General features: G+C 36.5%; 1 protein-coding gene across 3 annotated transcripts in view; it reads left to right on the top strand.

Annotated features, from left to right (window-relative positions):
• SLC12A2 (solute carrier family 12 member 2) overlaps positions 1-25,099 on the top strand; it is a 60,013-nt gene extending 34,914 nt beyond the window's left edge. Inside the window, exons 11-27 of one of the 3 annotated variants that reach the window (XM_017806065.1) lie at positions 1,870-1,977; positions 2,579-2,702; positions 3,879-3,980; positions 5,206-5,361; positions 6,295-6,394; positions 9,073-9,184; positions 11,544-11,684; positions 11,889-11,995; positions 13,696-13,775; positions 15,082-15,222; positions 15,894-15,941; positions 17,286-17,408; positions 17,567-17,678; positions 18,156-18,242; positions 20,173-20,308; positions 21,300-21,367; positions 22,097-25,099. In XM_017806065.1, coding sequence (XP_017661554.1) covers positions 1,870-1,977; positions 2,579-2,702; positions 3,879-3,980; positions 5,206-5,361; positions 6,295-6,394; positions 9,073-9,184; positions 11,544-11,684; positions 11,889-11,995; positions 13,696-13,775; positions 15,082-15,222; positions 15,894-15,941; positions 17,286-17,408; positions 17,567-17,678; positions 18,156-18,242; positions 20,173-20,308; positions 21,300-21,367; positions 22,097-22,232 — 1,881 coding nt within the window. In that variant the 3' untranslated portion in view covers positions 22,233-25,099. The remainder of the gene's footprint in view (positions 1-1,869; positions 1,978-2,578; positions 2,703-3,878; positions 3,981-5,205; positions 5,362-6,294; positions 6,395-9,072; positions 9,185-11,543; positions 11,685-11,888; positions 11,996-13,695; positions 13,776-15,081; positions 15,223-15,893; positions 15,942-17,285; positions 17,409-17,566; positions 17,679-18,155; positions 18,243-20,172; positions 20,309-21,299; positions 21,368-22,096) is intronic. The other 2 variants (XM_017806066.1, XM_017806067.1) reach the window with 2 other exon arrangements.
• Positions 25,100-25,702: the final 603 nt, after the last annotated feature.

Here is a 25,702-nt window from a genome sequence, read left to right as displayed (position 1 = left end):
CTTATCAGCAGGAACTGTGTATCTGTGTTACCACACCACTGGTTACAGGGCCATTCTGCCCTTCCAATTCTGCATGTTCTTTCAGGGATGAAAATTTCGGTTCTGTAGCCAGCTGCAGTGTGTGCACTACTTGGTTTGTGGTCATGAGATCTGGATTATGGGGTCTGTGCTGGAGGTGGGAGGGAGGGGTGTTTAACACCACGGCATACTGGTTCTGCTGGAACTGGTTTCCCTCGTATTCCTCCAAAAGCTTCTTCCCAAAGTCTCTTACGTTAGTAACCTAAGGCATAACTTGCTAGCTTTTAAAATGCCTAATGTTATTTGCATACATATTGCTCAGATATCTCTCAATTTTATATATTTTATTTCTGTGAAAGGGTGTAATAGTCAAAAGTACATAGTGTAAATAATTGCAGGCATTGGACAGAGCCTGGAAAGAGAATGTAAAATATGAGTAGATGGTAAGAAGTTGATGCAAGTGTAGTAAAGTGATGGAGATTCGTACATAAATTCTGTCTGTAACCAGGGAAGATTGACTGTCATCCTTGCAGGGAAGAAAACTTTTGTGCTGCTTCTATAAAAGTTATTTTCTGCTTGTTTATTATGTTGCTGTAGCAAAAGTTTCTTTCTAAAATAACAACAAAGCATTAACACTCTTAAGCTTTCTTCTATAATATAGTGTAGGATTATTAGAAATTAGCATTTTAGAACTGTAACTTTTTCTGTTGCTCATAAAACTAGCTTAAACCCAGGCATAGGAGGCATAACTTAATAAATGTGTTGTTAGTTTTGTTCATCTATGATTAAAGGCTGGCATACCTTTTTTTATAAACTATAAATAGGCTTCAGGAAATTCTGTCCTTTCATTACAGTACTGTGACAGTAACTTCACTGTCATCTATTGCAACCTGCAATTATTTAATTTCTCTTTTTAGGCAAGGCATGCCTTGTATTGACCAATGAAAGCTGTGTAGAGTTCCAGTTGCCTGTTGGAGAGGCCCAGCAGTCTTTGTTAGCTTGGTCTGGGGAAAACCACTGAATTTCATCATGAAGTTGGCCCTAGGAATGTGAACAAAACTTCATCAGTCACCTATATATTGTGTCTGAGAACATGTCCTGCCTAGTAAGATTGCTTTAAACAGCTAGATTCTACAATTTCAGGTGACAGTAACTTTAAAATGGGACACTTCTGCATGATCTTTCTTGCCTTCCATCAGTTCCTTTCTTGCTAATCTAGCTGAGTTTGCCAGGATGAAAGGCAAGTAAGTAGTGCAAATAATGCAGAACTAGAGTTTGGTCGGTTGACTAAAAGCATGGTATAAAATTCTTAAGCATTGGCTGTCTTAAAGCAACTTAGGCTTTTGTTTTATAAAGAGAAGTGCTCTATTAAGCCCTGAATATTTTTAAATACATAGTTTTGTATCATAATTGTGCAGGTTTTCACTACAAGCCCAAGTCCTCCTCAGCAGGGCAACTCTCAGTGAATTCTTCTCCTCGTCTGTACTTGTGTCTGGGTCAGTGATAGGCTAGTCAAAATATGAAACAAATTCCAATATATTTGTCTTCCATTACCATTTTTTATACCTCTTATGAGCCCATGAAGACTTGTGGCATTGATTATTTGATCTGAGGATTACATGGTTTGACAATATATTGTGTGAAAAGCCACCTTCTCTTGTTCTAAAAATAGGGTCCATTTATATCCCCTGATTTGTCTCTTGTTCATTCGTTTATATGAATGCATGATATTCAAACAGCTTTTAAGTGGCGAGTACATAGTATTTTTTTTCTGTTTGTGTAGTTAATGATGTCATCCATTTGTGTGGAATACTTTTTCACATTCTTTAAAAAAAATTATTTTTCTTTCAGGTAATGAGCATGGTATCAGGATTTGCACCATTGATTTCTGCAGGTATTTTTTCAGCCACCCTGTCTTCTGCTTTGGCATCTCTTGTGAGTGCACCTAAGATCTTCCAGGTAAGTAGGGGAACAGAACCATAATATTTTAAAGAATAATTAATTTTGAGTCATGATTCTTGGAAGGGGACTCTTGACACACTGCCATCATTATTCACACCAGTTGAAATCAGTAGATTGTGTTAATATTAACCTTTTGTTTAGAATGGGAGAACAGTATGTTGCTGTTTGATGTTTCTGTGTTATTTTGCTTTACCTTCTTTTAACTACTTAGTCTCCTCCTTTGTCTTAAAATTTGTCTTTAATTGGGTTAAAAAAAATCAGTAGGAGTCAGTTGTAGAAAGGATTTTGTTGCACAACAGAAACACAAGTACTAGTGTATGTATTAGGCAACTTTCTGCTTTCTGAGAAAACGGTCCCAAAAGAAAGAATCGTCCATTAGTTACAGGAGCGCAGAGCTGCTATTTGTATAAATAGACATTACTGAAGGATATGTTGGAAATGCAAAATGTCAAGATGGAACAACAATTGAAAATAGAATTAGTACATGATGGTTATAAACCTTTGTTCAGGAAGGTAATTTGCAATGGAAGATGGCATTAGTAGGGAAATATTTTGAACAAAATGCATACTGACTTGTGATTTTAATTTTTTTTCTTAGGCTTTGTGCAAAGACAGCATTTACCCAGGATTTCAGATGTTTGCTAAAGGCTACGGGAAGAACAATGAACCACTGAGAGGATATATTTTAACATTTTTAATTGCTCTTGGATTCATACTAATTGGTTAGTTGGAAATTGTAATAAATCTCAGGACCGTTTTGTCCTTTAGAACGCATTCAAGTCCAAGTCCAAATTGTGACTTCACGACAGGGATCTAATGCAAAGCTTAATTCTGAGCTAGCATTCTAAATCTGTTTATTTGGAGGATTAATTTTTCCTATCTTCTAGATATAACTCTGTCTAGAACTGCAGTAAATTTTAACTGTAGGAATACTGCACCTTTCTTAATAACTGCAGATATCTGTCTTCAGTTACTATCAGTCAATAAAAATACAGCTTTTGCTTGAGTAGAGAGATGTTACATCTTGTAAATATGAAAGTTTATTTCAGATTTTTAATAATTATAAAAGCTTCTGTAAAGGACAAACTTGCCTGAGCAATATTTTTAAAATGTGTTTTTATATTAAGTTACAGATAATAGAGATGAGTGCTGATGCCGCTGTTTCTAAAGATAAAGATTAGTTTAGGTAGAATTACATGTGTTCTATGTAGATGGCAAACTAGTTGTGCTGTGTCCACCCATGAGTTCTGTGCCAGTGCTTTTGAACTTCTTTTCCCAGTTTGCTCTTTCCTCCAAGTCTGCTTAAGGCAGAGGTATACCCATGAGGTTCCCACTGACCATGTTGACAGAAGCTTAATTGCAACAAGTAGAAATTTGTAGGCTAGCATGGCACATTCTGTATTTTGGGGGTTTTTTGATGGTGAGAGTACACATATAAGTGTTTCGTACCATGCTGCCTCGAGGAAAGGAGGGCATCAGGTTCTTTCGCTAAAAAGGATTTAGGCATCACTGTTGTAATGATGTTGCTGTGTAATAATGCTCTGTACTGGTACCATTGATACAACTTTCAGTTTAAAATGCAGGCAGATGAACATGTTTATCATATTGCTCACATTAACTTTGTCAGCTGTTGCTATTCACTGTAGTTAAGTCTGAAAGTTACAAGTGTCTTGTTCTTTGCTGTTTGAGAATTGACCTGGAGATGTACTGCAGATGTATTAGTGCTCTATCTATTTCTGCTGGAATTCTTCAGAACCCAGTGTATTGGTGCACTAAACTGCATCTCCTGAGAGTATATTACAGAGTAACGTGGTTTGTAGCAGAATTTTTACTTTATAGTCTACAAAGCCTTTGGATGATTTCTTGATAACAGCCTGCTTTTGTTTTTCATTTTGCAGCTGAACTGAATGTCATTGCTCCAATTATTTCTAATTTCTTCTTGGCCTCATATGCCTTGATTAACTTCTCTGTATTCCATGCTTCTCTTGCAAAATCTCCAGGTAGGAACTACATTTTGGGAGTGGGTGTTTAGCCTGCAATTCTTTTATGCATAAATGCAATTTTAAAAGTATTAATATAAATTAAGGTTTTCTTTAATTACTGAAAACATACTTGATTCTCATGGCACATTTGAATTAAAAGAGTAATATCTTGTGTACCTGGGTCTCCTGAAATTTTGAGAACTGAGTGATCCAGTAGAGCTTGGGAGCTACTAATTTTGTCATCTTCGCTGAGGGAACACAAGATAATTCAGAGTCTGTTCAGAAACTCCTCAAGAAAGCTTTCTTACTTATTCAGTATTTGGTGTTGGCAAACCACCCTTTTGTTGTCTTTGCATTTCTCTTAATATATTCCATCTTCCAGTCCAGAAGAAACAGGAATTACAGGTGGTATTGCCACATTTTTGTAGTCTGTATTGTGGGAGGTTAGTTAATTTATAGGAATAAACCAAAACCCGGTACTAGCAGAACAGATGTATATCATACCTAGTCCACGTGCATTTGTACTGAAATAACACCCTTAAAAGCTTCTTAAGTTACTGAACTGAAAGATAGTTGGAGAATTTTTTTTCCAGAGTTTACACAACAGTTCTGTGTTTAATACACTTGTTAATCTCGGATGTGTTTGTGGGGGTGTATGTGTGCACATGTATTTACTTGATTTGGGATAAACTTGAGGCAAATAAGGCTGTAAAACGGTGACAGTCCAGTACTTTGACATACTCAAGTTCTACTTGGATATATCTGTCCTTTTCACCTGGTGAAAATTTACGACCATGTGAAAATAGTAAAAATGCACAACTAAAAACAATTAGTAGTATATAGGAGTCTGAGTCATGAGCCGATGATTCATGTTATACTGCCTTTTACTGCAAAAATCAGTTGTCAGACAAGCCATTGTAAAAGGTTTCTGTGGCCTGATTTAATAGACATACTAGCACAAGCATCTTTGAACTTTCCTTTTGAGCTATGCTTTTAGAGGGCAAAATTAGGAGCATTTACATATCTGTCTAAGAAAGATGCAAATTCTTTTGAAAGGTGTTGGATAATTGAAAGCATAAATGTGCCAATCTGTATTTTGTACATCACTGAAAACGACACATTCACATGAAATGTGATACAGAACACAAGGGAAGGGAAAAACAGACAGCGATTCCTTTTCTTGGAGTAGTGCTAAAGTTAATTTTCCCCTTCTTTTCTGTCCTCCAAATCATATTTTTACTAGGTTGGCGCCCTGCTTTCAAATACTACAATATGTGGATTTCTCTTGTTGGAGCTATTCTGTGCTGCATTGTAATGTTTGTCATTAATTGGTGGGCAGCACTTCTAACATATGTAATAGTCCTTGGGCTTTACATTTATGTCACTTACAAGAAACCAGGTACGTATAGGGACTTCTTTTGGTTGTGGTGAGTGGGAAAGAGGGTTGCGGAAGGGAAAAAGTGGTGGCCTTTGTGGGGAGAAGACACCCAACAGTTTCTTTCTGTTTGGGCAACTAGTTCAAATTTCTGTTTCAGGCTTTTTAGTTGTAAAGGAATATAATTATGCCTGTGTAGTCAGTGCTGTTTCCCCTCCTCCCAAATTTTGAAGATGCGTGCCTTTCACTTAGATATATGTATCTGAATAAAAATTTGAGGAAAAGGGTGATATGGAAAAAGCTCAGGTTGCAGCAAAAAAGGCACTAGGAAAGAATGTGATATCTTGATGGGAAGTGAGAGAGGATGCTTCTCTACCGTTCTTAACTGAAAAGGGATTTGAGTGGTGGATGTTTTTTCTGTAAACCATTCCTAGTGCTATGAGCGATTTATTGGTGCTTCTAAGAGCTCTGTCTTAAATGCAAGATGGAGCAAAACTGAGCCAAAAGGTGTTTCTGAAGTTGGAAATGAGGAAAACTCTACATCTGGGTCTATGAATATCTATGAAGTACTTGGATGAAAAGGGTTAGACTCGATGATCCTTGTGGGATATTCTTTTGACTCTGTGATAATTCATTGTAGCCATCAGAAGATGTGTATTGGAACAAAAAGAGAGGATAGTGGGATCTTTCTTTTCCTCATAAAAATAATAATCTAAAAGGATTTGCTTGCTTTGAAATAAAATAGTTTTTTTGTTGTGATATAAAAAAACACAGCGTTTTTTCTGAAGTTATCTTTAATAGAGTTGCCTGTTTAGCTGTAGGGTTTGTGTATACATTGTGTAGAATGTATAGAGGTATAGCTTGAATTTCTTGTTTTCAGTTGGTATGCAACATTCATGTTGTGATTATGTAGTTTTATGTATAAATAATATATTGGAACTTCAAATTTTTCAACAGATGTGAACTGGGGATCCTCTACACAAGCCTTGACTTACTTGAATGCACTTCAGCATTCTATCCGGCTCTCAGGAGTGGAAGATCACGTGAAGAATTTCAGGTAACTTTAGTTAATATTAAAAATAGGAAATTCAGTGTTCAGTAGAGCACTGTCACAATGTTTGCTGTTGTGGCTTCCATTAAATGCACTGTTACACCCTATCCTGCTCGGCAGGTTGTTTGATTCACTCTGGGCCATGCACAGGAGAAACAACAAAATCCTCAGGAGGTTCAATAACAAACTTTCACTTGCAAACTTTAGAACATTAAGGTAGAAAAAGGTACTTGGCAGATTTTAAAACAACATCCGGACAAAGTAAAGCACTTTACAGACTGTAACTTAGCAAGCTTAAACTTAGCCAACTTTAATTTACCTGGACACAAGAAGGCACTTACTAAGGCATTGACTGGAATTTTTAGGCTGGTTTACAATATATTTTGAGCAGTTAGGAGAAAGAAAGGATAAGAGTAGAAAGTTATCACCACTCATGGATCAAGTGACAAGTGTCATTGTTGCAATTTTGATGTCTGATGGTCACAGTCTTGGTCTGTCAGGGCTGGAGAAAGCCCACAAGGCACAAAGTTCATTGGGTTAATGACTGTTTAGGTTCAGTTGGGAACACCCAGATACTTCTGCTGAGTGGGGAGTTCAGCACTGTTGCAACACTGTGGATCACGTGCAGTCCCCTGGTGGAAAGCCCCAGAAATGAGTCTGGAGGCTCTTTGTGAGTCTTTGATGGTTTAGGACACCTTCTAAGATGGCAGCTGCCTCTCACATCAGCATGTTTTAGCCAGTTTTGCCTTATCAGAAGGGATGAACACCGTCAGGCCAGGGTTTGAATGTCTCAGTATCTCCTTGCAGGGGAATTTTTACACCTGAGCCAGTTGTGTAAGGGAGGACATTGCCATGATAAAAAGCACTGTCCCATCTCACAGGATTGTTTCTTATTGAACTCTTTCCTGGTCTGGCTCAAAACCCAGCTTGTTACCAAACAAAAGTTGGTTTGTCATGGTCATCCTCTCCTTCACTGCGCCTGGGCTGTTACTTTGCACATCCTCAGCAAAGCATCTGCTGCTTTTGCAAATGGCCAGTTGTCTGAGCCATTAACCATTAACATTTAGTCTGTCGTGTACATGTTCATCTCCTGTGATTTATATCAGCTTTGAATTTCTTCACTGTGGACATCCCCTGAACATACTTGTGTGAGCATTTTGTTTGTGGTTAGAGTTTGCACTTCAGAAGCAAGGCTGTGGATGATGCCTGCTTACTGTTAGATGCCTTGTGGTCTGCATCATGAACGGTGATTTGTGTTCCTCTTTGAGTTGGAAGATATGCTCCAAAGTGCTAACAAGCATTCACTTCACTTGGGATGAATCTGATGTAACCTTAAATCCTGAAGATATGTATCTGTGGATGTTGTACTCAACACCATCTGTTTCGCTTCAGAAATCTCTCATTGCAGTTCAGTAATGGCAAACAGGCTGGATGGGTGTTCTTCACGAAGCTGAGGAACAGAACTGATTTGTTGTCTATCAGCATGGCTTCCCAGGAAAGGTCCTACTCAAAGAGGCAGTTTTCTGTCCTATTAGTAATTATGCCACTTATCTGGGATAAGCTGTTGTAAAAGAAAGATGCTTCAAATAAATTTAACAAAAAGTGTTGATTTAAACTAATCCATCCAAATAAGTGGAATTATAGATTGAGATGGATCATTTTCCCTTGAACGCAACTTTTCCATCTGGTCTTGTCCAGTCCCCAACTCAACTGACTCACCATAGGTCCAATTGCAAAGTTAGATCAAACTCTGATGTTACACCAGGTTGCTCAGGGCCATATCCAGTCAAGTGTTGTGTATTTCCAAAGCTGGATATTCTATGAACCTGTCATTACCTCCTACATGCTGCCTTTGCCCAGCACAGGATTTGTAATTTTGGCAATTAGTCTAGCAAATCTCTATCTTTGCATTCTTAGGGTAGAATTTAATAAGAAATTAGTTAAGGGAGAGATTCTTAATACAGGTGACATTCTCTGAGGTTATGAAGAACATGGCAGGAACACAAGGTTTAGTGGTGGATTTAGTAGTGTTAAGTTTATGGTTGGACTCAATAATCTTAAGGGTCTTTTCCAGCCTAAATAACTCTGATTCTGTTCTATGATTCTAACATCAAAAATGAACTGGAGCTGCTACAGAGGTTGAGACAGATTACTTTAGGTGATTCTTATGATATGGAAAATTTTCACCTGAAATGAATTCTAAAGTCTGGACACATCATCTTTTAAAATTGATGAGAAAGTAGTCTTTAATAACTTACTTGCAGTAGTTTGGTTCTGCCTTCTGAATGATAGTAATTTTAAAAAGAGCATATGATTCCAATTTTTTTTGTTGGACACAGAAGAATCTAAGCTAGAAAATGCAAAGGGATGGAACTTAAAATGGGGGAGGAAATTCATCCTTCTGACCTAGTCTTGTCTAAAATCTGTTCTTGAACTTTTTAAATGCATAAATTTTTAGATTTAATGGGAATACTAAATTTTTATCCAATTAGTCATAGATCCACTGACAGTTCTGGAACAATTGATCTTTACTTAATTTAACCTAGTCTTGTAATAGTAGATAATTTTCAGTGATGATTATGTTGTTATGGCTAATATTTAGAAGAAACATTTGTGTTTATAAAAACACCCCAGAACTCCAGATTAATTCCCATTTTCCCCCCTCCATCTCTTCATAATTCTAGACCTCAGTGCTTAATTATGACAGGAGCTCCAAATGCACGTCCAGCTTTGCTTCACCTTGTCCACGCTTTCACCAAGAATGTGGGCTTGATGATCTGTGGCCATGTGCATATGGTAAGTGTATTCTGTCTTTACTTCAAAATTACCTTGTTGGGGTTTTTTTTTCTGTCTAGTTTGGGGTTTGTTTTGGGGTTTTTTTAACCTGTTCGCTTTTTGTTTCTCTTTTTTGTTTAAATGTAGGGGTTTTGTTTTTTTTCCCAAAGTTAGTACTTTAGATCATTTGACATCTAAATGCTGAAGAACCTTTCTAGGAATAAAGTTAATACTGGATTACAACCTGGGCCTCTTTCTATTTCTGCATCATACACTGTCTCATGCTTTGAATCTGCAGTACAGAGCTAAATTTCCTCTCAATGTGACTATTTCAGAGAGACTGATTACTATGTAGAGCTCTTACAAAGCCTGAGAGAAAATAAACCTTCTTGAGCAGGGAAGTCAATAGCAGTTTAGCTAGTAGTTAAAAATTGCTCTTAACCTCCCAAGTAGGTTTTTTATTTCTTCAGTTATCAGCTTCATTTCATTGGCAGCTGCAGCAGTAATGTGAACAGGTATTTCCTGTTTCCTTTCTGTCCAGCCCTTACTATTTCACTAAGTATCTCTGGTTTTTTTTATCATAATGTGAAATGTGGGTGTTTTTGCGCTGGGGTGTGTTGTGAGGGTGGTTCTGCAAGGACATAATTTTAACAGATCTTACTACCTAAAGTGTCTTTTATGGCATACTTATAGGGTGGTTTCATGGTGGTGAGAAGGAAGCAAACTTAAAGTAATTACTCCTCAGAATCATACTCAGTTGTGTTAGCTGAGATGTAGGGTGGCTGTCACACTGTGATCTTTACCAGAACTTAAGCTAGCTACAGAGGCCATGGCATCTCTGATAAACATTAGCATGTTGGGATTGTGTAGTTTAGTTTCATATCTTCAGGCCAGACTTTGTCACATCACTGAGAACATTTAGGCAAGTGTAAATATAACTGACATATGTCACCTCAGCACAAGAAAGACATGGACCTGTTAGAAGGAATCTAAAGGAGGGCCGTGAAGATGTTCAGAGAACTGGGTCAGCTCTCCTACAAAGACAGGCTGAGGGAACTGGGGTTGTGCAGCCTGGAGAAGAGAAGCTCTGGGAAGACCTTAGAGCACTGTCCAGTACCAAAAGGGGGCTTATAAAAAGGAGGGAGAGGGACATTTTGTACAGGCAGGTGGGTGTCAGGATAAGGGGCAGTGTTTTTTGAAAGGGCAAGTTTAGATTATATGTTAGGAAGAAATTATTTATTCAGAGCATGGTGAGGCCCTGGCAGAGGTTGCCCAGAGAAGCTTGTGGCTGCCCCATCCCTGGGAGTATCCAAGACCAGGTTGGAAGGGGCTTGGAACAACCTGGGATAGTGAAAGGCGTCTCTGCCCATGGCAGGGGTTGGCAGGTCACTTCTAACTATAACCATTCTATGATTCTGTAACTTTAAATACTCTACAACGGGTTTGAATATGCTGTGCTTACTAAATATAACTTGCTTCTGATCTGATGAACAGATAAGAGCACACTGAGTTAATGCAATCCACAGTACATACATATTTTGTCTTCAGAAACTTCCAGTTTCTGTCTATACAAACTTTATATTTCAATGAGCGTGAAAGGACAGAAACTGAGTAATAGATATTCCATCATAGATGGAATATCCTCCTTGAAAAAAATAGGGCTGTACTGAAAAGAATAAGGTGGTGTCATCCTTGTAGGAAGGCAATTCTGATTAGATATTATTTGGGAGAAGTATCCTATCTCTATTTAAAATGGCTTTCCTGCAGGAAGGGTGACACTACCTCATTCTTCACTAACTCTGAATATTTGGTCAGAGTCTGTGTCCTTTTGCAAAAACTGGGCTGCTGTGTTCTTGGTTATACCTTGTCCTGTATTCTGCATTTTGATGTCTAGGAGGAACACAAAAGATTCATCCTGATGGAAGTAATAATAAAGGAAGTATTTAAAGAGGAAGTGACTTTGGCTGCAAGATAAAACTGCAGAAGTGACACTACTGTCACAGAGGCTTTCTGATTAGGATTGGCACACTTGTACAGCTTGAAACAGATATTCCCAGATATGCTTTGGAGGACAAGCTTGTGCCACCCTCTGGGGAAAAGTGTTGTGCTCTGCAGGGACAAGTTTGTTAAAGCTTGAGCAACCCTCTTCTTAAAGATGATAATATTTTTCAGCCTTTGCTGCTGATAATGCCCGGTATTTTGTGGGGTTTAGGTGTTTTTGGTAGGGTGCAAGCTTTTTTTGAGGTCCTCTGAGTCTGACTTGTATTGTAGCAGTGAAATTTAAAAAAAAAAAAAAGGTGTGGGGGGGTGCTTTTTTACTCCCACTACTTATATTCCTAATTGTTGTTACTCTTCTCTTATTATTTCCTTATTTTGAAAGGGTCCTCGGAGGCAAGCCATGAAGGAATTGACGACTGATTTGGCTAGGTATCAGCGATGGCTAATTAAAAACAAGATGAAAGCTTTCTATGCACCAGTGCATGCAGAGGACTTGAGGGATGGAGGACAATATTTAATGCAGGTACATCTCTTTCAATTTTCGTTTTAAAGTGGTGAAGATACACATCAAAATTGGAAGTGGCTTTATTCTTTGAAATATGTTCCGTTTGCAATATTATCTGATAGCTTTGATGAAAAGTACTTTGTTTTTTGCTTAAGAGAATAATAGAACCTTTAGTTGTTTCAATAACATATTATTTTATAATATACTTTTTGTTCCTCTTAGGCTGCTGGTCTGGGTAGAATGAGACCTAACACCCTTGTTGTTGGATTTAAGAAAAACTGGAGGCAAGGTGATATGAGAGAGGTTGAAACCTACATCAACTTATTCCAGTAAGTAGAAAATGTGAAGCTGTAGGTCCTGTGTTCCATTTCGGTATGTTTAGTAGTAAGTCAAGATCTTAGTTGCACAGAGTCTTCTACAGGTATAGATTTTCCATATGACTGATTCGGCAGTCTTCAATACCTTGTTTTTTTCCTGATGTGGAAACTAATAAGTCTTTAGTAGATTACAAAACACAGCACTGACCCCTAAGATAATATAGTAGCCATAAAGGAGATAAGAAAGGAAATCCCAGTGTAATTTGACAGCACTGAAAAGCAGACCAGTTCTGGCTGAAAAATACAAATAACTTGTGCTACACAAACACGTAAGGAAAAAACCTCCATATTTCACTTACACAGAGATTTTTTTGTTGAGCGCAAGTGCCGCTTAACCCTCTTCATTTGTGCTTTATATTTCTTGTTTACTGCGCTTCTAAAAGAAAGAGAGGATGGGGGTTTACAGGCAGAAATTAGAAAAGGGGGAAAAAAGGCACACCCAGGTCCTTAAGAGAAAAGCAGGGGCACCAAATGAAGTGAAAAATAAGGAAACACATCAGTTAGTTCTTAGTTTTTCTTTTTTTCGTATTTTGTTTCGGGATGGCTTTTGCTGGAAGATCTGTCAACTCATGTGGTTCTCAACCACAAGTCATGTGATTCTACACATCCCTAAAGAAACCTCAGGAGGTAATAACTGTAAGTTAAGCATATTTCTGGAAAATTAAAAATTTCTGAAGCACAGAATAGAAACACATCTAATCTGTATAAATCTAGCACATTGAACAATTAAATTAAAATATTCACTAATGCACAAAACGTTTTCCTCTTAAATCAACTCCAATTCTTCTTGCACTTACTATAGAATATATTGATACTACAAACATTTCTAATCGAGTCTTAGTGCTTCCAAAAAGAAGTGTTTATTGAGTGAAATCTTGAGAAATTTCTGTCTGTGGAAAGGATATGGGGGGGAGTTCTCTGATTTATGGTTGTTTGTAATTAATGAGGTATTTATATGTAAAGGATAATTAGTGGCTAATGCAAACTATGATATCGTTAAGCTCATGTTTTTCATATCTTGTATCTTGGAGGGGAGGAAATTGTTACTAATTTTACTACAGTTTTACTTACCAATTTATTCAGGCTCTCTGGTTGTTTTTACAATAATGAAGTTTTCCCTCTGTTTTTTGAATGGAGTGAGTTCCTACCTCATCAGATGTAATGGAACTAGGAACACTATAGCTTACCTATAGATAATTTGATTCTAAATTACAACATCATAGGTGTTTTTAATACTCCAGATGTTTTGAAAAGATGTCAGAATGTTTTAGTTCTCAGTTCAAGATCTACACAAAGTAAATCTCTTTGTTGATTGAGGGAGATAAAAATACAATTTTCTTAGTGTATCTTATCTGTGCAGAACTTGACTGACCTGTTCATGTTGCTTTTGTGTAATCACTTTTTACGTAGATGGGAGAAGGAGAAGAGGGAACAGGTATCCTCTTTAGACATCGCTTTTCAGGATTTGCTGTTCAGTTTACTGATACAGTTAATGTTTTGGAATCAAAACTGAAATTGTAATGCAAATTTATTATTTGGGACTTCCAATGGCAGTGTTTAATCACTGGAATTTTTTCAAGGAGGGTGCATAAGGTAGGTCCTTTGGAAAGGAAAAAGCTGTAAAATAATTTGGTTTTGTCCCTTTTGTTTAGTGATGCCTTTGATGTTCAGTATGGTGTGGTTGTCATTCGCCTACAGGAGGGCCTGGACATTTCTCATCTTCAGGGCCAAGGTAAGACTTATTTTTTTCTATCTGGTGAATAGCTGTTCTAATTCCCTTTTAATACTGCTTTCTAAAAATACTAAAGGAAAAATTATTAAAAAAATAAAACACCACCCTTCTTATGGAATAAAATTCACTGAAATTAGCAAGTCAGAACTGTAAAATAAGAATAACTCAGCAACAGATCTTGGTTTTTTGTGTTTCAGCTTTCTGTATTTGTAAGCTGTATATAGTTGTTTCCCAAAGATTTACTGTTTTACTGGAACAAATTAAAGATAAGTTGGTATCAAGTATCTGGGACTCAAGCCTAGAAATTGTGATAATCACAACAAATGATGCAATAATATCATGAGTCTGGTGTGGGATGCCAACCCCTACACACACTAGTTTAGAGCTTTTGAGTAGTCTGTCTCAAATTTGGAAAGGTCTTCTGTTTTCCTCGTGGAAGGCGTGGTTGTGCTTTGTGGGTAGTGTTCTTAAGATGAATGGTATCATTTAAATTCAGCATCAAGCACAATAATGAAAGAAGCCTGTGAGCTTTGGTGACAACTGTCTGCTGAGTTGATAATATGTAATTTGTTTGTAGCTTGCTCCATACAGAGCTGCTTCAGTGAGGAGGAATCCTTGTGACACAAATTAGGTAGGAGGGGCACCCTCCTGGAAGAGGGGAGGGTTGCTCCTTCACTGGAAACATGTGAATGTCTTAGACTTTGGAGAGAGCCTGTCACTGCATGCAGGAGGGCAGAGGAGTATGAAAGATGACAAGTTGTGAAAACAACACTGCTGAGAAAACTGGGAGTGTAACACAGAGGTGTCAGAAGAATCTTAGTGCCCACTGAGGACTGTGAGTTTACTTTAAGTCTGACAGCTGCCAAGTAGCTCCACAGAAGCCAAATTTGGAAAAAAAGATTTGGCTGTGAGACATACTTAGTCTGTGCCTTGTCTAAGGCTTACCTTCCTTTTGGAGTTGGAGTGGAAATGGAAAACACTTCACCAATTTTTTTTCCTCCTAGTTCTGCTTCCACAGCGTTAACTAGCTCTGCTTTATTATGTTTAGCTTGTGGGAGTGCATCCAATAACCACAATGTGGGGAAGTAGCAAAGAATTACAGCTCTGCTCAAAGGAGGAGCCTCCTTGTACTCTGAAGCAGTTCATACAAGACTTTTGTGCTGGTTTTTCCCCCCTCTTTGCCAAAGCATAGCAGTTCCTGTAGAGTTTAATTAATTGTGAACCAGCACACTGTAGTCACGTACCTCTGTTGATACCATTTGAAACAATTAAGTGGTTTATAGTGTGTTTCTCTGCTTTTTCAAAGAAGAGTTACTGTCATCCCAAGAAAAATCTCCGTGCACCAAGGATGTCATAGTAAAAGTGGATTATAGCAAGAAGTCTGAGACAGACACTTCTATAGCTTTTGCTCCATCATCTAGTGAAAAAACTCCCACTCCACGTAAAGGTAACTTGCTAGTTAGTAGTGAAACTTGAGTTCTCACTCTTTCTCTCTCTCTCTCTCATTCCTTCTTCAGTTCCTCTCTCCCTTCACCAAGGGGTTATTTATGAGATCTCTGTATCTGTGGAACAGAAGTGTGTCATGCTTTTCTAGATGTTGATGTCTAATCATTTAAGTGATTAGGTTTAGAGCTTAACCTATATGTGAAATAAATCTTTTGATTCTAGTCCCCTAAATAAAACAGGTGGTAGACAATTACCTACAATGGGATTTTCTTTGTTATTGAGTTTGACAGACATTAAAAAGGGCTTGAGAATTGTGCCCCACATGTGATTGGAAGGCTGCTAAATTTCTGAAGGCTTTTTCATCCTGGACTAAAATATTCTGTGCATGTTAGCAGACACAGATCATCCAAGATACTTTGACAATAACCAACTTTCCTCTTCTCTTATAAAGCAAAAGCCTAATAGTTAAGTGAGCAATGGGAGTAGAGTGTTTTTTAAAGTACAAATGAATCTCAGGATTTGGTAGACTGCATTGTGTGCTTTCCTTTGTGTGAAAATCCACTTCATTCTACATCTTATTTTCTAATTTTTTTATATATACACTTGTATTGTTTTCATTAATATCACAAAGGAAATTAACATTTTTATTTTGTATCTTTAAAAACTTTCCAGAGGAGGACGAGGATGGAAAGACTTCAGCACAACCACTGTTAAAAAAAGGCAGGCATTTTCCACCTTTTTGTGTTAAATCATTCTTTCACATTGTTAATTTCAGTTTTCCTTTTGTACTTCTTTCTACACCTTAGTACTGGAGAGGAAAATATCAACCATGCAATGTTAATTTGTTACTTCATATCTGCTTTAAAATGGGCTTCATCTTTAGGGATTAGACTATGAAAAAAAAAAGCAGCATTATGGAAATTCCCAGACAAGTTACTACTAAGAAAGGATTGTGCATAAATGTTGGAATTTAAAAAAAAACAAACAACCCCTTTGTTTTTAAGTAATATTTGAAATGTGTTGAGGAGCTTTCTGAGTGAGGTGAACATGTGAAATAACCTGAAGTAGTTGTTCAAATCATAGCAATTTGAGAGACGAACTAAGCAGTTTTTACTTCTTGGTTTATTTCAGACTTCTTCTGAGTTAAATCAGGTATTTTTGCCTTAACTACAACTCATCTCACTGTTTTGATATTTTCTTCATGATTTCAGCAGCTAGAAGCTTTTGTGTTTTAATAATGGAAAGTGAGATTACATCTTGGAGCACAAGATGGCAGTTTGGAAGAAGTCCAGTATGCAGTAAAGTAGTATTTAATGTGAATCAGTCACAGATGTGCTCTAAATTTAAAAATTCCTAATAAAATAAGGACAGAGACAAAGTCAAACTCCTGGCTCTTGTTCAGTCTGAGATTCTAATTAAGAGAAAGAGGTTAGGGTTTTTTCCTATACTGAAAAACAAAATTACCTGTATCGTTCTAATTGAAAATGCCATCGTTGTTCTCTTCTCAGCAAATCGAATAGTTTTGTTATGCAGAACAGTCTGTATTGTGCTTTACAGTCTTGTACTTGCAAAAAGGTATTTGTAGAAGACAGGATTCTAATGGGCATAAGTAGCTTTTATTTTCACCACATGCTTAAGGAAAATCAGATTTAAGGAAAAGAAGTGCTTAGGATGTGGTATTTACTTGTAAAATTAGTTATCTACCTATTTTAGGGAAGTTCGTTATTTACAACAGGTAAAAACAGTGCATAGCCTAATGCTCTGAAGCAAGGTCAATTAAATGTCCAGGCAAATGTCAATATAAAGATCTCACACATCCTTTATTTGTCAGATGCCTGCTAAACTACTTCATCTGCTGAAATTGTGAGTTAGACTCCCTAAACACAGATAGCTCAGTTTTTATATCCAGTCAATGAAAATCTGGAATTGGGAGGTGGGGGTGGGGGGAACAGTTTTTATTCAAAATTATAGGTATCACAAAATATTAAGAAGTTATATTTGATGAATTTCAAGGTGATTAAGCAAAACAGTTCAAAAACAGGGTGTTATCATAATTTTTTCCAGATTCAAAGAGCTCATCTTCTCCTTTAAATATGACTGACCAAAGACTTCTTGATGCCAGTTCTCAGTTTCAGAAGAAACAAGGCAAAAGCAATATTGATGTTTGGTGGCTCTTTGATGATGGAGGTAATGTACTTCATAGTTTAAAAAACTTGATTAAAAAATCATTGAAGTGATTTTGCATTAATTGTCAATAGATACTTTTCAGTCAGTTCATATAAAATCTGTACTGTTTAATAAGATGCTGTTTTCTCAATCAGTCTCAAATTCTGATCTAAACACAGGTTTGACACTGTTGATTCCATATCTTATCACAACCAAGAAGAAGTGGAAAGACTGTAAGATCAGAGTGTTCATTGGTGGGAAAATAAACAGGATTGATCATGACAGAAGAGCGTAAGTTTCCCTTAAAAATTCAAGTGCATGTTACTTGAATGTTACATGCATTCAAGAGCATGTTATTTGTTGGATTACTGTCTCTTCCTTAGATTTATTTCAGTTGTTCTTTGGTTGAGGTGTTATCATATTCTATTCCCTTGATCCAGAAAAGGTTTCGTTTCCCCCAGGTGGTTTTGGGTGAGATACCTCAAACTAAGATTTCTGCAGTATTGTCTGATGGTAACATTTTCTTTTTCAAATATTTTCTGAGTTTGTCTTATTTAAAACCATAAAACTGTTTTGAGTTTTTTCCAAAAGCATGGTGTTGATTTATAATCATATGTCAGTTCTGTTGATTCCCCCTCCTTACATTTAAGATGCCTTTTTTTTTGTTTCATTTCTTAGACCAATGTTTTTATTACCAAACATCTACTGTTTACCCTGTGAAATAATTAAAAATATGATAATATATAAAGGCTTGTTTTTCTGATACAGGATGGCTACTTTGCTGAGCAAGTTTCGGATAGACTTCTCAGATATTATGGTTCTTGGGGATATTAATACTAAGCCAAAGAAAGAAAAGTAAGTCTCGAAAAACCACATTGTGTTTGTTATTTGAATTTATGATGTGTTTCATTAATTTAGAACACGTCGTTCTTTTCTACATAGCATTTATGGCACAGCTAAGTCCTGTGACATTCATCGTTTGACAGAAATGGAGGAAATTAATTAATAACCTCCAAGAATATAGAAATCAGGATTTTTTTAGATCTGTGGGCCTTTGACTGTAATACTGAACTGAGACAAATACAGAGAAAAAAAATCCATGATGTCTGGAGCAATCGTGTTTATAAAGAGAAATGCTCACAAAAACTGAAATGGTCTGAATCTTTTTTGGAATCCTAGTTTAATGCAACAAAGCTCTGTCTCGAAATATAGCCTTATCTGGGTTTTTTTGTTTGGTTGGGGTTTGGTTTTTTTGGGGTTGGTTTGGTTTCATTGTTGGTTTGGTTTTGGGGGTTTTTTTGTTTGTTTTTCCTTTTTTATAAAATTGCTTGGACTTTTTAATTTACACAGGAATGATCATAGATCTGATACTTCTCCATTTCAAGTTCAAAAAATATTAGTTGTAGATGACTTTCAGTAAAAATTTGTAACAGAATGTGTACAATTTAAAAAACTATCCTCCTTCCCTTTCAATTCTTCTTGAGTATGCTGAAGTTGTAAAAACGTCTTTTACATGGATATGCACGTATCTGAAAGACTTGACATGCCATGCAAATTGGGAAAGGTTGTTTTACAAGTCAGGCAAATGCTAAATACTAATACACATTCTTTTATACCCTGCTTTTTAGTCACCTTTTCTTCATTATATAGAATACATCAAGCAACTAAAACATTATAGTACTTATGGCACACTGGTGTCTTTGCTCCCAGGATTCTGCCACTGTGAAAGGTGTAAACTTTGAGGTAGCACCCGTTTGTGCATCAGACTTGAGGTGGTAGAATTACATGGAAATAGTTCTATTTTATAGAAGTGATCTGAGTTATTTCTTCTGAGAGCATTTTTTTCTTTGTGTGAACACATTCCCCATAATATATCCAAAACCTTCTGAGATACCATTTGGCACTAATAGAAGCTGAAAACCAAGAGCAGGAAGATTTATTTTTAACAGTTGCTGTGATGTTTAGTATAAAATTGTTAATAATTCTCCTTTTTGTCCAGCCAAAAAGGAGCAGATCAAATTTGTTTTCTTCCTTTTGATTAAGGTGAAGTCATTGTGTCAACTACAGTAAAAAATACCAAGGATAGATAAAAAATTGTATTAGTAGTAATGTGGGCATTTCCTGGAGGAAATGTGAGTAGAAAAGTAGGGTAATGCGAGTTGTACTTGCTACTAGGTATTTAACGCCTCTTTGATCTTCAGAAGGTTTTCTAGTGAATTCAGAATGTTCTTACTCTAACAAGTGCAACAGGAAGACTAAATAAGGTGTATGGTTTTTTGCATTTGAATGTGACTCTTGGGCTGTACTGGAAAGACTAAAAAGAAGAAAAATAAAAATACCAAAGCCAAAATTGTAATGGCAGTAGCATGAGACTTGATAGCTGGGGTTTTTTGAGTGTGACGTGTAAATTCCCCCTCTTTCAAATTTAGTTCGGAAGAAGCTGCTGTTAGTTACTGTCTGTTTTCTAAGGGTAGTACTCTTCAGCTTTCAAAACTAGAGTGAAATTCTAGGAAAAGTTGAGGTGGGGGTTGTTTGTTTTTTGAACTGGGTAGAACTTCAATTGGGTAATGAACAGTGAAAGCTCCTACAGCTGCCACAGATTGTTTGCTGAATTACAGTGTCTTTGTAATGCAAACAGCTGATCTGATGTTCTAACTGCACCAGGCAGGGAAAAAAACTTCACTTTATTTTTATATAGTAATATTAGTTTCTGACACCACAAAAGTAATTGCTGACATACAGACTCACATCAGTTTTAATATGTCTGTTCACTTAATCCTTCAAGCATTGCAGCTTTTGAGGAAATGATAGAGCCCTTCCGACTTCATGAGGATGATAAAGAGCAAGAAGTTGCAGATAAAATGAAGGAGGATGAACCATGGAGGATAACAGATAATGAACTTGAGCTTTACAAAACAAAGGTACTGTTTTCTTTAGAGCGTTATCTTAGATACCCTTTTTTCTCCTTCTGTATTTGTGGGAGTGATATTGATGAGTTCATTCTTGTTATTCTCTCTTGTAGCTGTTTTTATGTGTGGCTGATAAAAGCAACATCTAAAACCATTTAGATGGTTCACAAAAGAAAAAAGCAGCTTTGCACTTGAGTATGACCAGGGGCCAAACTTTTCTTACAGTATTTCAGCAGTTAGTTTAGAATAATATAGTTTGTATTCAGGCATTTGCTTCCTTTTTTTTTTCCCTTTTGACCAAACTAATGTTTTTTGCTTGGCTATTTTTGAAAAACCCCACCAGAAACCAAAACCAAGCAACACAGCACATCTAATTGTGATGTAAAGGAGCAGTTAAAGGTTTGATATCTTTTTCCAAGCTGTTGTGCACTACAGAGACATCAGAAGTGCTTCTTCTCAAGTGCTTCTATGGGGGAGAACAATAAATGTCATCTATAATAGGATGCAGATACAGACACATACCTAAAGAAAGATTAGGTAAAGTTGCGTTGATCTGAAGCTCTTCAAGATGGTCCTGAGTTTATTCCACCCTTATCTTTTTTCCTGGATTTTTACAACTTCTGTGAGGATGTGCAAGAAGGGGGGTTGGAACTAGAGGATCTTTTTAAGGTCATTTCCAATGCAAACCATTCTATGATCCTGTGGTAAGGGACTTTCACTTCCAGGAGCTATGGAGGATGGTGGTATTGTAAGAGGAACTATCTTAAATTTATCTGTTATAGTACTTGACTTATTTGCACACTTTACTGCTTTCTTTTCTCCCAGCCTTGCAACCTTTTTCTTTCTTTTTTTTTGGTAAGGGGAAAAGTTCCCACACTGAGGTGAAAATATATGCTTTTTATAAATTACTTATACCAATTGATCATAATTGTTTTTCATTTTTCTTGAATAAATAAAGTTTTTAAATAAAATATCTTCCTAACAAGTTTCATTTTATTTACAGACCTACCGACAGATTAGGCTAAATGAGTTGCTGAAAGAACATTCAAGTACAGCTAACATAATTGTCATGTAAGTAAGTTACTTCAATTTGTGTCAATATGGAATTGTAATTTGAAATATACAAAGATGTAAATAGAGATCAGGAACTACCCTGTGCCTTGTCACTGAAGTGTAGAAATACTCAAGGAGATTTCAATGCTGACTGTATTTATTTATTAGAAGCATGGAACTGCTATACTACTGAAAAAATTTCCTGTGGAGTTATGTGCTTTTGATGTGCTGTTTTAGTTGATCACCTCCACATTTGCAGTGCAGTTCAGGATTCGCACATGCCTCCTGAATGCCACCTGTTCCCTTTTTTCCCAGTTCTTTCAGTCTGTTTTTCTAGGAGATCTCTCATGATGAAGTTGGATAATTATCCTGGTCACAGATTTTCATAGAATTGCGTTTGGTGTAAACGAACAGGATGTGGATTGTAGATTTCTTACTGCTGTATTTTAAAATCTTGAGAGAGTCTTTCAAGAGACTCTTCAGTTGTTCATGAAGCTGCCTGAATAGAAAATGGTGGTAACAGACCAAAAGTGAGGGGTAAATAGGTATTAAGGCCTGTGATGCTTGAGATGCAAAATCTCAACTCATTGACTGAATTCTGAAGGAAAAATAATAAATTAAAAAGGTTAAGAAATTTGACCAAATTTTACTTCTTTGCAGAATCATAGTTTCATATTTATTATGCTCAGACTTGTACTGCACCATGTTTTTCTGATTGTTGAACATTATTTTCCTTGTGAATTGCAGGAGTTTGCCGGTTGCACGAAAAGGTGCAGTTTCTAGTGCACTGTACATGGCCTGGTTAGAAGCCCTTTCTAAAGATCTACCACCAATTCTTCTTGTTCGTGGGAATCATCAGAGTGTTCTCACCTTCTATTCCTAAGAGTACTGCACGTGGCTCAGCTGTGATGAAATGGTACTTCAGTGACCAGGGGAGAGTGACTGACGTGGTCTGTAGTTCATTAACATCACAAAGGCAAAAAGTGACTCTTCTTTTACTATTTCACTGACTTGAAAGCACACAAGGAAAGTCACTGTATTTCTAAAGTTGTGACATCTTCAGTTTTATTCGATATTTTCTGTAATTTAATCTTGCTTAATGGGAGAGGATTCCTTCTTAGACTGAAGAACAAGACAAGCTTTTTTGTTTGCTATTTGAGTAGCAGCAATAAAATGTTGTATTTTTGATCAATGAAAGGATTATAGATTTATAAAAGCCTTTTAGCCTTGAGGTGCCTTCTGAAATTAACCAAATCTCACCCATACATCCTATTTTTTAAATTTATATAGAATGTCAAAATCTGCCTTCAACTAAGAGTTTAGATCAGACTTCCTTTAGTTTCTAGTCTCTTCCATATTACAATAAAAATGAATGCTGCTTTTCAGTCTTCCATTGAGCTATTAGTTCTTAGCACTGTATGTTTTCTATCGTCAGAAAGTTTTTAGGTTTTTTTATTATTATATCTGTTAGATTTAAAGGTGAGAATTGGGGCAGGTCAGCTGAACTAAAGCAAATCCCTGATGTTATTGTCAAGACTTCATTCTACTAAGTTTTGTAACTGTGAAAATAAAACTAATGTTATTTGCAGAGAGCATCCTTTTCTCAAATTTGACAATTGTGTACTACTTGGGCACTAGTTTGAGACAGAGAACTAAAATTAGCTACTTGGCAGAGAATACTGGTCAGTCTTAGCTCTACTACGAAACGAAATTCATCTTGCTGGCTGAGGCTTTTTATCTTAACCACAAATTAGAAGAAAATTAAAAGACCTGTCCTAGTTGTTGGCCTGTTACGTTTTAGTGTCACTTTCAACTTATTTTTGAAACAAAACTCAACTTAAGGCTTGAATGGGGATAATAGAAGCAATGTGATGCTATCTAACAGAAAACAGTAAACACTATGTGGAATTGTGCTATCCAATATGAAATGTAAAAGCTGCAGTTCTCTCGCATTTTTCAACAAATGGTTAAAAGGACCACTAGTTATTAGGGGAGATGTTTTAGGTCAATTTGTTCAGTTGTCAGAAAATACATATAGTCTTATTAAATAATACTCAGGTTTGATTGTCCAGCTATTTTGATCTATTCCATACATCTTACTTTATACATTTTCTATGTTCACTAAAAAAACTGCCAGTCTTGTGTGCCCTTTAATTGTATATTTTGAAAACTTCATAATTTAGTCTACTATGAACACCTGCAAAAGAAATTTCACTTGAGCCTTTATATAAAGGTTAGTAATGTGAACTGTTTTTTAAATTCCTAATATATTTTGGATAGAAAGGATTGCCTAAAAACATTTCACAAGTTTTTGATATTATTATTGGACATGCTACTGGATCAGTTTACCAGTGGGTGAGTGACTTTCATTTAAGGATGCACAGAAAAGGTGTTTTTGGGGTTTTTTGTTTGTTTGTTTTGCTAAATGCAGGATCAAATTGAAATGTAACTGTTCCTTTTGAAGGACAAAGCATAATCATTGTGTGGCAAGGTAGAGCTTCAACTTGTGATTAAAGATTAAAATATTCTACACTGTGCAGTATACACTGTTGTCAAGTTCTTGGTAAACTGCAAAAAGTCTTTTTTGTTTGGTTGGTTTGGTTTGGTTTTTTGTTTATTGGGGTTTTTTTGCTGTTTCTGTCATTTGGATTTGAGACTATTGAATCATTTCACTTTGAAAAACTTAAGAAAAACAAACATGCATGTTTTGCTGCTAAGTGTGAGATAACTGATGCCAGCATGAACCCAGCTTGTTATGATAAACATTGTAAGACAAAGACAGTTTGCAGTAAAAGTGGTGTTTCCTTCCAGGTGATGGAGTTTGGATCAAATTTACCAACATATCTGTCACAGGTTTTACAGTGTTTTTTTAGGAGATGAGGTTGTCACATTGTGCATATGGAATCATTGCCATGTTTCTTGTTGGTTTGTGGGAAACATTCTTTTGAACAGATGGACAGTATGGCATGGACTTAGTGCTGCTATCTTAAAAAACAAACGTGCACAGGTACACTTATTTAAGGCGTTTATTTGCCCATTCACGAAACCATTGCTTGTGATCTGTAACACAACACAGAAACCAAATGAAGTGTGTGTGTGTACATGCATATATGTGTATAAAATTATATAAAATATATCTAAATATGCATATGGGGATAGTTAAGGTAATGTCTGCAAAATAAGATAGGATGCTTTTCACATGCACTCTCAGGAGTTCACTAATGCTGGGCAGGAGGCCAAGTTTTTCAAGATCATTTGCTCACTAAAATTTGAACAGTTAATGGTAATTATTTGCAACAGATATCAGTTAGCGGCAGTCACTCCAACTTCTGCTTTGATTTTGACGCCAAATTTACTTATGTTCCAATCATCATTAATTACGTGGAAAATGAAATCGCTTACACATGGCAATTCATACCTTCTGTAGATTAGGTTCCTTGGTATGAGTTTAGAAAGATAGTAATAGCTGGCAAAAATCAATTATTTATTTGCTCACTGTATTTAGGTTTCCTTTTACATACATTCTTTTTATATGCTTTTTCTGACATTGCATATTTAAAAATAACTGAAAATAATTTAAAGGATTTGAGCGTTCAGTGGGTCATGGCCCACTTGGTTTGAAGATGTAAGATTTGACACTGTACTGTAACTGTCACACAAATGCTTTTCTAATGTTTTAACGTAATTATTGCAGTTAAAACTTTGTACTGGGGGATGTCACTGCAATAAAAGAAAGTGAATTCAATACAACTGTCTTGTCTAACAAAGCTTTTTTTTGGTGGTGGGAAGGGAATAAAGTCCATAGTTCAACAGATTAATGCTGAATATACTTTGATGTGTGAGTATGCTCATTGCATGCATCTGATAATTAGCTTTACAGTGGAATTTGGATAGGACCAGTAGAACTTTAGCACTTCATGTGTCTGGTATAAGAACACAAATGTGTTGGTTTTTGGGGGGGGGGGGAAATGTTTGCCTCTGCTAGGTTAGGAACAGCAGTGGTAGGATAACAAATTAAACCTTGTTTTACCCTCTAGAATTTGTCATGACTTGCCAGACAACATGGACCCATCCTCAGCACATGGTGTGTTTAAGCTGCAACATTGGTATCTGAAAACCTGTTGCAATTTGTTTTGACTCAGAATACAGTAAAGGGCTTGTGCTGGTTTAAGAGTCAACCAGCAGGGGAAATGAACTCAACTCAAAGGAGAGACCACAAGTCAGAATAACAATTTATTAAAACAACACAGCAAGCACAATCACACAAACAAACAATTGGTCCTAACCCACAAAACCCACATGTACAACCCGGTACCCTGGGGCATGATGATGGTTTCAGTCTAGGCCTTCCTG

Source organism: Lepidothrix coronata, unplaced genomic scaffold, assembly GCF_001604755.1.
Source record: "Lepidothrix coronata isolate B3197 unplaced genomic scaffold, Lepidothrix_coronata-1.0 Scaffold14, whole genome shotgun sequence".
Taxonomy (NCBI): domain Eukaryota; kingdom Metazoa; phylum Chordata; class Aves; order Passeriformes; family Pipridae; genus Lepidothrix; species Lepidothrix coronata.
The sequence above is the reverse complement of the archived record's forward strand: the minus strand, read 5'-3'. Positions and strand labels throughout refer to the sequence as shown.